This window comes from Gouania willdenowi, chromosome 14 (assembly GCF_900634775.1).
Source record: "Gouania willdenowi chromosome 14, fGouWil2.1, whole genome shotgun sequence".
Lineage (NCBI taxonomy): Eukaryota > Metazoa > Chordata > Actinopteri > Blenniiformes > Gobiesocidae > Gouania > Gouania willdenowi.
The window spans coordinates 3,076,725-3,092,096 of NC_041057.1; the positions used below are offsets into that span (position 1 = coordinate 3,076,725).

At 33.9% G+C, this 15,372-nt stretch overlaps 1 protein-coding gene across 1 annotated transcript; it reads right to left on the minus strand.

The window, feature by feature from the left end:
• Window positions 1-4,652: 4,652 nt before the first annotated feature.
• LOC114475990 (transmembrane protein 47-like) lies at window positions 4,653-12,703 on the minus strand. The gene is made up of 3 exons (XM_028467223.1): window positions 12,373-12,703; window positions 8,362-8,502; window positions 4,653-5,301 (listed from the first exon to the last, which is right to left on the minus strand). Exons 1-3 carry the CDS (start codon window positions 12,584-12,586, stop codon window positions 5,120-5,122), a joined length of 537 nt encoding a protein of 178 aa, XP_028323024.1. The 5' UTR covers window positions 12,587-12,703; the 3' UTR covers window positions 4,653-5,119.
• Window positions 12,704-15,372: the final 2,669 nt, after the last annotated feature.

The window sequence follows — 15,372 nt, forward strand, 5'->3', positions numbered from 1 at the left end:
GATGCCATTTTGTGCACTTTTATTGCCTTTTTTTAAATTGTTTTCTGTCGTATTTTGAATTTTTTTTTCTTTATTTTTGCAGTCTTTTTTTGTTGTTTTTTTAAAATATATTTTATTTTGCCTGTTTTAGTGTCTTTTTGGATATTTTTCTGTCATGTTGTGTATTTTTCCTTTGATTTGCATATATGTTTGTTGAACTAAAGTTTTTTTGTAATTTTGTGTACATAAGTTGTCTTTTTTTCTCTCGATATTTTTCTCTTATTGTGTCTTTTTGTATATTTTTCTGCCATATTTATTTTCATTATTTTTGCTGTTGTTTTGTGTATGTTTTTTGACATAAAGCTATTTTTGTTATTATGTGCACTTTGGTTGTCTTTTTGTATATTTTTCTATCATGTTGTGTATTTTTTTTTTTTGTGTGTGTGTATTTTTCTAACACACCTTGGGGGCCGTACAGTGTTAGACTGAGGGCCGTATGTGGCTCCTGGGGCCAGCGTTTGTCCTATAGAACAGCTTCTAACAGCTCATTTAGTGTCAGCACGTGTTCACAGCATGTGGGTCTGCAGTGATATGAAGGAGGAGGAGCAGCAGATCATTGGTTTTAGTTAATATGTAATTTTGGTGGAGCTGCTGTTGATAGAGAAGAAGAAGAAGAAGAAAGCTAATGTACAGCTCAGATTACTCTGCATGGACTTCTACCAGGAGCTGCTGCACCTCCTCAGGTTTGAATCCTCTACGTTTCACCTGAACCTGAATGTACAAAGTTACATTCATTCATTCATTCATGAATTATTTTTCCTCCTCAGGTTGTTGTGTGTGTGTGAAACCTCCTGATTTTTTTAAAAACACTTCTGTCTCCCGGGATCAGTAACTGGAATCTGTCCCTGCACATTGAGAACATGCAGGGCCTGACTGGTTACTGCACCAGGGTGCCAGACTCCTCTCCACACGTCTGATACAAACCTTCACCTTCCATGCTGAGCTAAAGAGTTATGTGATTTTTAATGTTTATGGAGTCATTTTTTGTAATTTCTTGCATTTCTTTTGTATATTCCTCTCAAATATGTGTATTTTTGTTGTCCTTTTGGGTCTTTGGAGTCATTGTTGTTGTTGTCTTGTGTGTTTTGAGAGTCATTTTGTTCATTTTTGCTGGCTCATGTTGTGTTTTTGGAATTATTTTTGTGTATTTTTTTGACATTTTGTGTATTTTTGTTGTCATTCGGGTTTTTTTTTTAAGAGTTGTGTGTTTGTGAGGAATTTTTGGTAATTTATGTTGTCTTTTTGTGTTTTTATTGTCATTTTGTATTTATTTCTTGTGATTTCTTGTTTTTTCATATCTTTTCCTTCTCAATTACGTGTATTTTTGTTCTCATCTTGTGCCTTTTGCAAGTATTTTAGTCCATTTTTGTTGGCTTATTGTGCATTTTTCTCTCATTTTGTGTATTTTTGTTGTCTTTTTAGAGCAATTTGTCATATTTTTGCCATTGTTTTGTGTATTTTTCTGTCATTTTGTATATTTTTCTCTCATCTTGTGTATTTTAGTTGTCATTTGTGAGTTTTTAGAGTTGGTGAAATGTTGTGTACTTGTGTCAACATTTTGTGTATTTTTCTGTCATTTTGTATATTTTTTGTTCCTTTTGTGTGCGCTTGTTGTTTTGGGAATCCCATTTTGCGTGTTTGCTGTTTTTTTGTGTATTTTTCAGTCATTTTTGTAGTCGTCTTGTGTGTTTTGCGAGTCATTCTGGTCATTTCTGTTGGCTTATTGTGTTTTTGTTGTCATTTTGTATGTTTTTCCTGTCAGAACGTGTGTTTTTAGCATTACTTGTTGTATTTTTGCCATTGTTTTGTATGATTTTTGGTCATTTTGTGCATTTTTAAGGTTGTCTCGTGGATTTTGCAAGTCATTTAGTTCATTTTTGTTGGCTTATTGTGTTTTTGGAGTCATTTTTGTGTATTTTTCACTCATTTTGTGGTCGCAACGGTTGTTATTAGAGTTATTTGTTGTAATTTTTGACATTGTTTTGTGTATTTTTCTCATATTGTGGCTGTTTTTGAGTTGATTTCTGTCTTTATCTTATAGATCTTTATGTAGTGCTTAATCATATCACTGCTCTTAGTCATGTGAGGGCAGATGTTGACAGTGTGACCACTAGGAGGCTGATTATATAGTTATATACACACTATAACCTGTACTGGAGACTGGAGGCCACAAAAACATGGTCCGAGGGTCACATGATCAATAATTAGAATAATGACCAATCAGAACATTAACACAGGAAACTACAAAATGTTTGTGTGTTTTTGGATTAATTTCGTGTATTTTTGCATATTTTTCTGTCAATTTTGTTATATTTTTTTGAAGTAATTTAGTGAAATTCTTGCACATTGTGATTTTGAACTTATTTACATGTATTAATGTGTGTTTTTGTACATTTCTGCTATAGTTTTGTATTGTATTTTTGTTATTTTCGAGTCATTTTTTGCATTTCCTTTGGGTGATTTACATGATGCAGGTCAGCCCTAAGTCCTTCAAATATTACAATATTGTATATTTCAATAATGTATCTATATAATTGTGCTAACCACATAAATATTTCCGGATTTTGTGTTTGGCAAAATAAAAATATCTAATAATGAATTATATAACTTACCACTTATCACATATGGTTGTAAGTTGCAAACAAAAAAATGCATAATTTTGTCAGGGAAAATTCAGATTACTGGATAAAAAAAATGAATTCAAAGAAAATAAATTATTTAATAATGTTAAAGTGAGATGAGTTGAATTTAACAATATTTTACCATACATTAAACAAGTTAAAGCTGCAATAAAATAAAAAATTCTCTAAAATATATTATACAAATAAATATATTATTAAAAAATATGTTAAAAACCCCCCAAATTATTGAAATTTCATACTTAAAAAAGCTCATAAAAACAACTATGTTTCATCATGAAAAACGTATAATATATAAATATAATATTAAAAAAATATGTAAAAATACTTTAAAGTATTACAATTTGACAAACATACTTAAATGCAAAACAACAACACTGTGTTTATATAAAAGAGTATTAAAAGTATATATTACATAATTATAAAAAATATAATAATTTAAAAAATATATATATATACATTTAAAAATATACTTTAAGAATGCAAATAAAAACAACACTGTGTAAAAATGACATATTTATGATTACTCATTAAAATTCAAACACACAATCATAACACATCGTTCTATGTAAAGCACACCACACTATAACTAGCACTGTGGTTAGCATAGCATTCACACTGTAACTAGTACTGTGGTTAGCATAGCATTCACACTATAACTATCACTGTGGTTAGCATAGCATTCACACTGTAACTAGCGCTGTGGTTAGCATAGCATTCACACTATAACTAGCACTGTGGTTAGCATAGCATTCACACTGTAACTAGTACTGTGGTTAGCATAGCATTCACACTATAACTAGCACTGTGGTTAGCATAGCATTCACACTGTAACTAGCGCTGTGGTTAGCATAGCATTCACACTATAACTAGCACTGTGATTAGCATAGCATTCACACTATAACTAGCACTGTGGTTAGCATAGCATTAACACTATAACTAGCACTGTGGTTAGCATAGCATTCACACTATAACTAGCACTGTGGTTAGCATAGCATTCACACTATAATTAGCACTGTGGTTAGCATAGCATTCAAACTAAAACAAGTGCTGTGGTTAGCATAGCATTCACACTATAACTAGCACTGTGGTTAGCATAGCATTCAAACTAAAACAAGTGCTGTGGTTAGCATAGCATTCACACTATAACTAGCACTGTGGTTAGCATAGCATTCACCCTATAACTAGCACTGTGGTTAGCATAGCATTCAAACTAAAACTAGTGCTGTGGTTAGCATAGCATTCACACTATAACTAGCATTGTGGTTAGCATAGCATTCAAACTAAAACTAGTGCTGTGGTTAGCATAACACCCAAACTATAACTAGCGCTGTTAGCATAGCATTCACACTGTAACTAGCACTGTGGTTAGCATAGCATTCAAACTAAAACAAGTGCTGTGGTTAGCATAGCATTCACACTATAACTAGCACTGTGGTTAGCATAGCATTCACCCTATAACTAGCACTATGGTTAGCATAGCATTCAAATTAAAACTAGCGCTGTGGTTAGCATAGCTTTCAAACTATAACTAGCGCTGTGGTTAGCATAACATTCACACTGTAACTAGCACAGTGGTTAGCATTCACACTATAACTAGAGCTGTGGTTAGCATTTACACAATAACAGGCACTGTGGTTAGCATTCACACTATAACTAGCGCTGTGGTTAGCATTAACAATAAACAACCTTCTGTTCAGGTTTCAGCCCTAGCGTCATATTGTCTATGGTTTCCAACCTGCTGCCTGTCTGTAAATAGCTGCTGTGGTTTCTCTGAGGAATGTGAGCTCTCATGTCTGGATAATAAAGTGGTTTACATTTTTTCCTCTAACTGGAGTCCAGTCTAAAAACAGGAGAGGGGGGGGGGGGGGGGGTCTGCTCCTCTTATAAAACATTCTCCTTTTTAAACCAAAGGTCAGTTTGTGAAGCATCAACACGTCTGACAACAAGACGTTAGACTCACAATAACAAATGTCAAACTACACGTATTTATTCGTTCAAACGCGTCCTTCATGTAGATTTATTCTGTGCACATTTATTGTCATGTTCCATTTCACTATAAATACACTTGATAAAAGCTTAACAAAGCGAACATGTTTATTACACCACCTGGATATGTTTAAAGGGAATAATTCAGGTTTGAATATAAACAAACTGAATAAAAGACATAAATACAAACACACACAAGCTTTTCTTCATCAAAATGCTACAAAAACTGTTTTGAAATGCGTCGATATATGATATATATATTCAACTACTGCACGTTTCTGTCCAACAATAGCAGCAGCAGCAGGTCGGCATGGAAACGTCCAGAAAAATCTGCGTGCTTTGACTTCATCACCTCGTCCCCAGTTAGCAGCAGAGCCACGGGATCCTCTGGGTGGAGGAGGGGGGTCCTAAAAATAACAGACAGGGCATGAACAACCTGCGGGGGCGGGGCTTCAGTACATCCCGTCGTCGTAAACGTCCGTCCTCAGGCAGAAAAGGATCCCCCCGCCCAGCATGAAGACGGTGGCCCCCCAGCCCAGCCCGTAGCCCCAGTTGAACTCGTGATAAGTCTGCAGAATTGTTCCGTCGATGAACTTGATCGGGTAAAGAACCAGAGCGCAGGCCTGCAGCACAACTGCAACAACAGAGTCCATCATCGTCATCATCATCAGTTATTTATTTTATCATTTTTCTTCTCAAACATCATCTTTTTTCCACTGGAACTTTGTGTCAAAGTCAGTAGAAAAACATAAACATGTTCATCAGGTAAAACATTTACTACGTCACAATATGTAACTTTTATCACAGATAATGTGATTGTATCTGATTGAGGGTCACATTATTAATATCCATGTCAAAGTTAAAAATAATGACCATTTCTGTGTTTTTGGAGCAATTTTGCTAATGTCATTTTTTTTTATTTTGTATAGTTCTGTCATTTTCTATATATTTTTTGCTATTTTGTGTAATTTTCAGTTGACACTTTTTTTTAATCATTATGTTACGTTTTGTTGTCAAAATGTGCATTTTTTGAATCATTTTGTAAATTTTTGTGTTTTTTGAATAATTTTGTAAATTTTTGTTTTTTGAGTGGGTTTTTTGGTTTTGTGTATTTTTATCATCAATGTGTGTTTTTTGTGTAATTTACTCTACACACTATTTTTGTTCTGTACATTTTGCTGTTATGTGTAATTTTTTTATCATTTTGCTAAGTTTTGTTGTCAGTGTGTGTTTTTGAGTCATTTTGTTAATTTTTATATTTATTTTGTGTTTTTTGAATAATTTTGTTAATTTTTTGTATATTTTACTATATATTCTGTATTTTTGTGTACTTTGTTTTGTGTATTTTTGGAGTCATTTTTTGTTGTAGTTTTGTGTGTGTTTGGAAAAATCTCTTATTTATGTGTGTGTGTGTGTGTGTGTAGTCTTCCTGTGTGGTTTTGGAGTCATTTTTTGTGTATTTTTCTTGTCCTTTTACTGCAATTGTTGGTGTTTTTTGGGTGATTTTGTGCGTGTTAGTGCCGTGTGTCGCCCCCGTTTGTGTGTCTGTGTTACACTGAAGCTTTTGGCTGTTTAAGGAAGAAGTGTGAGTAGCTTTAGCTCCTCCTTTCCGTCCTCCGGGACACAAGAGGAAAGTGACGGAGTTGCTGAGCTCATGTTTCTGCAGGAAAACGAAATAAATACGGTGCCACGGGGCGTTAAACGTGGGCTCTCCTAAGGACGGTGTCTGTCTTAAAGTAAATCCACACAGGAAAGAATAACACAGCATTCCCACACTGTGCTGTAACAGGCTAACAGTGAAAACAGTCACAGCCAATTAGCTCACACACACACACACACGGCCTTTGTGGTGGAACCCAACCAGAAACCATTGCTTACAATTATATAAGATGAATGCACGTGTGTGTGTGTGTGTGTGAGAGAGAGTTGCTCATGCCCAGGAAAAACCCTAAACCTATGACAGGCTATAGTAAACATGGGCAACTGGTGACTTGGTCTAGTTTTGTGCAGCCACCAAAGTTAACGACCAAAATGACTTCAAAAACACGCAAAACAACAGCAAAAACATACAGTTACTAAAAGACCCACATTATGACAACAATGTTTCATTAAATGATGGAAAAATATATGAAAAAACACAAAAGTGACTCAAAAAACACAAATGCACAAAATAACTTGCAAAACACACAAGACAACAGCAAAAATACACAAAGTTACCCAAAAAAATACACATTACAACAAAAAAATACCCAAAATGATTAAAAAAAAATACACAAAATGAGAAAAAATACGTAAAATTAAAACAAAAATACACAAAGTTAGTCAAAAACACATTATGACAACAAAATACACAAAACAACAGAAAAAATACATACAACTGCAAAAATACCCACAATGATAACAACGTTCCACAAAATTATGGAAAAATATACAAAAAAATACACAAAGTTACCCAAAAAAAACACACATTACGACAAAAAAAAATACCCAAAATGGCAAAAAAAAAATAAATACACAAAACAAGAGAAAAAATGTGTAGTTAAAACAAAAATGCACAAAGTTAGTCAAAAACACATTGACAACAAAACAATAATACACAAAACAGAAAAAATACATACAATGACAAAAATACACACAATGATAACAACGTTCCACAAAATGATGGAAAAATATACAAAAAATACACAAAAATGACTCCAAAAAAATATGACAATACATATGAACAAAAGCATTACTTGCAAAATACACAAAATGGCAACAAAAATACACAGTTACCCCACAAACCCAGATTATGACAACAGGAATACACAAAATGACAAATACACACAACAAAATCAAAATTACCCAAAAATATACATTATGACAACAGAAAAATACACTAAACAGCAAAAATACACATTATGACAACAGAAAAATACACTAAACAACAGCAAAAATACACATTATGACAACAACATTCCATAAAATGACTCCAAAAACATATGACAACAAAAATACACAAAATAACTTGCAAACCACACACAACAAATACAAAAATACCGTACACAAAATGGCAACAAAAATACACAAAGTTAGTCAAAAACACACATTATGACAACAATACACAAAACATTATGACAACACCAGAAAAATAGACAAAACTGAAAAAAAAATACACAAAACAACAAATACATAAAATGAAAAGAAATATACACAAAGTTAGTCAAAAACACACATGACAACAGGTTATTATAAATAAGAATTTATTTAACAAAACAACGTTCATACGTTTACATGTTAGCATTAGCAACACGTTAGCACCTGTAAAAATGTTTTAAAAAGAGGTATTTATTAATAATAATAATAAAATGTGATATTCCTGCTGTTGTGACTGAGGTTATTATTATGGGGCCTGTGTTTAGATATTAAACAATTAACATTCTTTATCACAACGTGTATGAAATCAATCCTTCCACATTAAGGCGGAGCCTGAGGTCACACATTTTACTGATGACGTCACTCGTTGGTTAAAGCTGCGGCTGCTTTTTCTTGGCCTGTGAGCAGCAGTTTTCCAGACCTTCAACCACAGGAAGAATGAGCTCACACACACACGCGCTCACACACACGCACGCACACACACACACGCACGCACGCACGCAGTCTCTCTTTATTCAGAGTGTGTGTGTGAGGGGGAACATGTGTGGCGGGGACAAACCTGCAGTGAAGAGGAACACGCCCACCGTGCGGTACTGCTGTCTGCGTTTGCCTTTACACAGAGAAACCAGAGCCACCAGAAAGGCCACCAGCGTGGCCACCGCTCCAGCTCCCAGTAGCACCAGCGTGGCGATCTGCCAGTCTGCACAACGGAATGATACGCGTTAGAGAAGAGGAAGAACAGAATGCTCACGTAGTCCAATGAATGCACGGCGTTCCACTAAACGCCAAACAAGAGCCGAGTTTCATCCATGTTTTGTTAATAAACCCAACACATAGATTCACTGCATAAAGTACACAAAAGTCATCAGAAAAGCACAAAATTACTTAGAAAACACACAAGAAAACTACAAAAATACACAAAACTACAGTAATATTACAACAGAAATACACAAAGTTACACCGAAAATACACATTATGACAACAAAAATACACAAAGACAGAAAAATACACACAAAATAAAAAAATACAGTTACTCAAAAAAACACAAAATGACAACAAGAATACACAAAATGACAGATCATTTTACAAAACAACAGTAAAAATACACAAAATGGCAACAAAAATACACAAAGTTTTTCCACAAAAACATATTATGACAACAAAAATACACAAAATAACAGAAACATGAAAAAGAAATACATAAAAAACAACAAAAATACACAAAGTTTTTCCACAAAAACAGATTGTGACAAGAAAAATACACAAAATGACAGAAAATTTTACAAATCAGTAAAAACACACAAAAATGTAATAATACGCAAAGTTAATCCAAAAACACACATTATGACAGAGAAAATACACACAAAATAACAAAAATACAAAAAGTTACTCTAAAAAACACAAAATGACAAGAATATCAATAAAATGACTAAAACTGACTAAAAGACAAAAGCAAAATTACCCAAAAAACACAAAATGGCAACAAAAATACACAAAATGACAGAAAAATGAAAAAAATAATACATAAAACAGCAAAAATACAAAAAAGTTGTTCCAAAAACACACATTGTGATAAGAAAAATACACAGAGACGAGTGTCCATGTTTTTAGATGTTTTTAGTAGATAAACCCTTCAAACTGAATAAATACCTGCTTATCAAATGTGTTTCAGCCTGCGTCACATGATCATAAACCAGTGTTTATTAGTGTCTAAACCACACGCTCTAAATCTGGGGCACTTTAGGGCTCCCTGGGGGGGGTTCCCCCTCCCTCTACAAAGCCATCCAACCTGCTGGATGTGATGTGGCGTTGATGGAGGTCAGTGAAGGGGAAGAAGATGCTCACTGGTTGTGAGTTAACAAAGGGATTGAGAATGAATCAGATAATGCTTTAAAAACAGACAGACACGGGACACTGGCAGAAATACACAAAAACACTGTAATAATAGACACAATGGCATAAAAACATACAAAATTACAGAAACATGCACAGTCACAAGAAAAAAACACACAATTACTCCAGAAACACAAAAAACAAGAAGAAAAATCACAAAATGAGATCAAAAACACACAAAGTGACTCCTAAAACCTAAAAATTACAGAAATGTACACAGAAGGAGAAGAAAAATGCACAAAATACAAGAACAATGCACACAATTACTCCAGAAACACAGAAAGAAAACACAAATTTAGAGAAAAACACACAAAACCACAAATAAAACATTCAAAATGACTGCAAAAACACAAAATGACAACACACACACACACACACACACACACACACACACACACACACACACACACACACACACACACACACACACACACACACACACACACACACACACACACACACACACACACACACACACGAGAACAAAAATACACAAAATGACTCCAAAAAACATGCAAAATTGATACAGAATCAAACACAAAATGACATAAAATATACAAAAACACCAGAAAAAAATCAGTCCAAAAACATAAAACAAAAACCAAAACACACAAATCAAAGAAAAATGTACAAAATGACAAAAGAATGCACAAAAAGTACAATAAAAATCTGCAAAACGCCTCCAAAAACACAAAGAAATCACCCTCAGATCACACAAGTTAATAGTTTCAGTTTACTTCAGATATAGATATATGTATATAGACACACAATCATCTGACATGGATGACTTTAGCACAAAAATATGATTGTATCTGATCAACAGTTTGATCAGCTGTTGGAATAATGACCAATCACAGCATTAATACAGGAAACAAAGAGTTTGTGTGTTTTTTAAATATATTTTTTTGGTATATTTTGTAATTAATGTTTATTTCTAAAGCACATTTCACAAACAAAGGTCATAAAGTGATTTATACATCAGCTCATTCACACACCAATGGGACAAAGGTGGGAATCAACCACTGGGAGAAACTTGGGGTTCAGTGTCTTGCCCAAGGACACTTCAACACACAGACAGGTGTAGACCAGGATCAAACCCCCAACCTCTCGAGCAGAGGAAGACGACCCTCATTTGGTGCATTTTTTTTGTCCCTATTTTGTATATTTTTCAGTCTTTTCCTGTGATTTTTTTTGTCCTTATTTGTATTTGATTTTGTGTGTTTTTTGTTGTAGTTTTGTAAAGTTTTCTGTCATTCTGTGTTTTTTTTGTTGTAGTTTAATGTGAGTTTGAAATTAATGTGTGCATTTTCTTGATGTTTTGTGCGTTTGTCTCACATTCAGTGTGTTTTTGTTGCCGTTTTGTAACTTTTTCTTTCTGTTATTTTGTGTATTTTTTGTTGTCCATTTGTGTGTTTTTTTTTTTAATTTGGTATGTTTTTGTTGTAGTTTGGTGTGTTTAAATTGTTGTTTTTGTTGCCACTTTGTATAGTTTTGTCATTCTGTGTATTTTTGTTGTAATGTAGTGTGTTTTGTGTATTATTGTCTCTTTTCAAGTATGTTCTTGACATATCGTTTGTTTTTCTTGTTGATTTGTGTTTTTTTGTCATTATTTTGTATATTTTTCAGTCGTTCTGTGTCTTTTCATTGTTGTTTTATATATTTTTCAGTCTTTTCCTGTATTATTGTGTCCTCATGTGTATTTGTCTCACATTCAGTGTGTTTTTTGTATATTTTTTTGTATATTTTTTCTCTATATTGTTAGTCATCTTGTGCATTTGTGTTTTTTTCTTTATTTTGGTATGTCGGACGTGTTCATGTAGTTGTTGTTTTTGGGTGTTTCTGTTGCCACTTTCTATAGTTTTCTGTTAGTCTGTGTATTTTTGTTGCAGTTTAGTGTGTTTTGTGTATTATTCTGTCCTTTAAGTATATTTTATTGATACATCGTGTGTTTTTTTCCTCGCATTAAGTGTGTTTTTGGAGTCATTTAGCGGATTTCTCCTGTTGCTCGGTGTATTTTTGTTGTTGTTTTGTATAGTTTTCTGTCATTCTGTGTTTTTATTTGTTGTAGTTTAGTGTGTTTTGTGCATTTTTCTGTCCTTTTGTGTATTTTCTTGAAGTTTTGTGCGTTTGTCTCACATTCAGTGTGTTTTTGTTGCCACTTTCTATAGTTTTCTGTCATTCTGTGTATTTTTGTTGCAGTTTAGTGTGTTTTTTGTATTTTTCTGTCCTTTCAAGTACATTTTCTTGATATATCAAGATTTTTTCCCCGTTGCATTAAGTGTGTTTTTGGAGTCATTTAGTGGATTTCTCCAGTTGTTTGGTGTATTTTTGTTGTTGTTTTGTATATTTTTCTGTCATTATGTGTTTTTTTTTTTTGTTGTTTTTGTAGTTTAGTGTGTTTTGTGCCTTTTTCTGTCCTTTTGTGTATTTTCTTGAAGTTTTGTGCGTTTTTCTCACATTGAGTGCGTTTTTGGAGTCAGTTTGTGTGCGTGTGTGTGTGTGTGTTGTCCACCAGTTTGTCCATGAAACACATTCCTACTCCCTCCCAAACAACAACAACAACAACAACCACAACAACCACCACAACAACAACAAGAACAAGAACAAGAACAACAACCACCACCCCCCCCCCCCCCCTCCTAAAAAGTTGAAGAACCAGTGTAACTGCGGGTGTTACCTGTGGTGAGGGTGGGGTAGCAGCTCCACTCCCCCTCCTCACTGGTCCTAGCCTCGGACTGGGAGCAGGACTCCCACAGGGACAGGGAGAAGTGGTCTGCGGTCACCCACGAGGGGCTCAGCAGCGCCACGAGGTCCAGAACCAGCGCGAGGAACACGCAGAGCAGCGCGACGAGTTTAAAGGGCCGGAACACGTGCACGTCGTTCACAGACATACTGACGCTAATGCTAGTGCTAATGCTAGTGCTCACTGACCGTCCGTCCGTCCGTAGCCCTGAAGCTCCTCCAGCGTTCTGCTCCACCGCCACAGACACGCTACTGCAGAAGCACGCCACCAGCCAATCAGCGTACAGCGGATTTTCAAAATAAAAGCTGACTGGACTAGTCCCCCCTCCCCTATAATCCTGAGTCATTTATGACACAAAATATGTTAATCTCTAATCCGATCGAGGGCCACGTTATCAACATTCATGTCAGCATTAGAACAATTACCAATCAGAGCATTAGTAAGGAAACAACAAAGGGTTTCTGAGTCATTTTATTTAGATTTTGAGCCATTTTCTATGTTTTTGTGTGTGTTGGAAGTTATTCTGTATATTTTTTATGTAGTTTTTGTGTTTTTTTCTTTTTGTTATTTTGTATAATTTACTGTATTTTTACGCATGTTTGTTGTATTTTCTCTTTGTGTGTTTTTGCTGTCATTTTGTGTATTTTCCCTATTATTTAAATGTGTTTTTGTTGTCTTTTTGTGTGTTTTTGGAGCTATTTTGTGTATTCCTGTTGTTTTGCGTTGTTTTGTACATTTTTCGATTTTTTTAAACGTGTTTGTGTATGTGTTTTTGGAGTCATTTTGTGTATTTTTTGTCGTTTTGTATATTTTTTTAATGTGTTTTGTAAAATTTGCACATGTGTTTATGGAGTAATGTTGTGTATTTTTGTTATGTTTGATGTATGTTTCTGACATTTTGTGTATTTATGTTGTTTCGTGTGTTTTTGGAGAGCTGCATGTGGAACACTCGTTCCCCATATATTATTCTATTCTATTCTATTCTATTCTATTCTATTCTATTACAAATCAAAACAAGTTCATCGATGAAAGAAAAAAGGTTTTACAGCATGATTTACTTTAAATTAAGTGTTTATTGTGTATAGTATTGTATTGTATTGTTTTTTTTTGTAATATAATATGATTTTGATGAGCAGATGACTTTATTTCTTTATTCTTATTCTGTCCCTTTTATGAGCAGTAATCACAGTATGACCACTCTAATTAAAAATATCTGACTCCACTTTTTTAATGAGAAAAAAGATCAAACAATATAAAATCAGAAGATTACAAAATCAAATCTGTGTGATTAGAAGTGATAACATTTTTGCCCATTATTTATTTTATTATTTTCTTGTTAGTAGCGACAATAATGACGGATGTAGTTTTATCTCCTATTATTTATCTCCTGGTAAACATTAGTTTATATTATTGAGGAATTCAATATTCATATAAACTTAAATATATCCGTGCTCTTACTTTGAAGCAGCTCAGTGTATTTATTTAGTCACTGTGATGAAAACTATCTGAAAGAGTCAGAAATGAACACATTGATCAAACCTGTGATCTGTAGTATTTACTGAGTCTGCAGATTAATTAAACCACGTGTTTATGAACTGCTTTCAAAATAAAATGTAATGTAACCAACGGCCAGCAGGTGGCAGACACGAGACATGAACTTATCTTTAATATATTCACAAATATATGCTTAATTTACACATGTATTTTTCACATGCGTCGATGACGTCAATGAAAAATACGTGAAAATAAATAAATTTAAAAAAATGAAACACATGAAAATCCGAAAAATACATGAGAAAATTGTGGATATATTTGCGAATATTCTTGAGACAAATCTTTCCTCATATTCAGTCACACGTGGGAACAAACATCCAACGTTTCTCCTCAAATGATTGTCTTTTTTGCTCTTTTATGATAATCCTCTTTAGTTATGATCCATTTCTACACACATGCTAAGTTTAATATCAGTGACAAACAGCTGCACATTTAAAATGCAGTGATCAAAGCCCTGCATTATGTGACTGGGACAAAGTTACACCAGCAACAACAACAAAAAGGACGTTTTTTTGAGTTTGTTGTGTATTTTTGTTCTTTGGATAAACGCACGACTGCAGGTTGATGGAGTCTAGATGTCCTAATTTAATAATCTGGTGAGGTGAGAGTGTTTACAGCCTCATTCAGAGGATTTATGTTGAACTTTATCAATGCAGTACAATAATAAATCTGTTTTTATTCATTCTAAACCAGACATTGGCAACTGGGGGCCTGGGGCCACAAGGGGCCCTCGCTCTTATTTTGTAAATGCAAAGCAAATGCAAAAAATTAATCCAAAAACACACAAAAGGACAGCAAAAAATATTCAAATTGACCTAAAAAATAACTCCAAAAACACACAGAATGACAAAAACACACAAAATGACAACAGAAATATACATTATGATTCCAAAACTCACAAAATGGCCATAAAAATACACAAAATAATTGTAAAAATGCAAAAATGTCAACAAATGTCAACAAAATTCTCTTAAGACACAAAACGACAACAAAAATAGACAAAATGGCTCCAGAAACAACCAAAGTGACAACAAAAACACACAAAACAGATGCAAATTCGTACAATACGACTCCAGAAACACTCAAAGAACAGAAAAAAAACCCACAAAAAGACAACAAACTATACCAAATTACTCCAAAAAACACAATATGAAACAAAAATAAATACAAAATCACTTGTAAAACACACAAAACACATGCATCACACAAAACGACAACAAAAATGGACAGAACGGCTACAGAAACACACAAATTTACAACAAAAACACGCAAAACAAATGCAAATATGTACAATTCGACTCCAGAAACGCACAAAAGACAGAAAAAAAAACACAAAATGATGACACAAGTACGCAATATTTGTCGTAAAACACACATAAA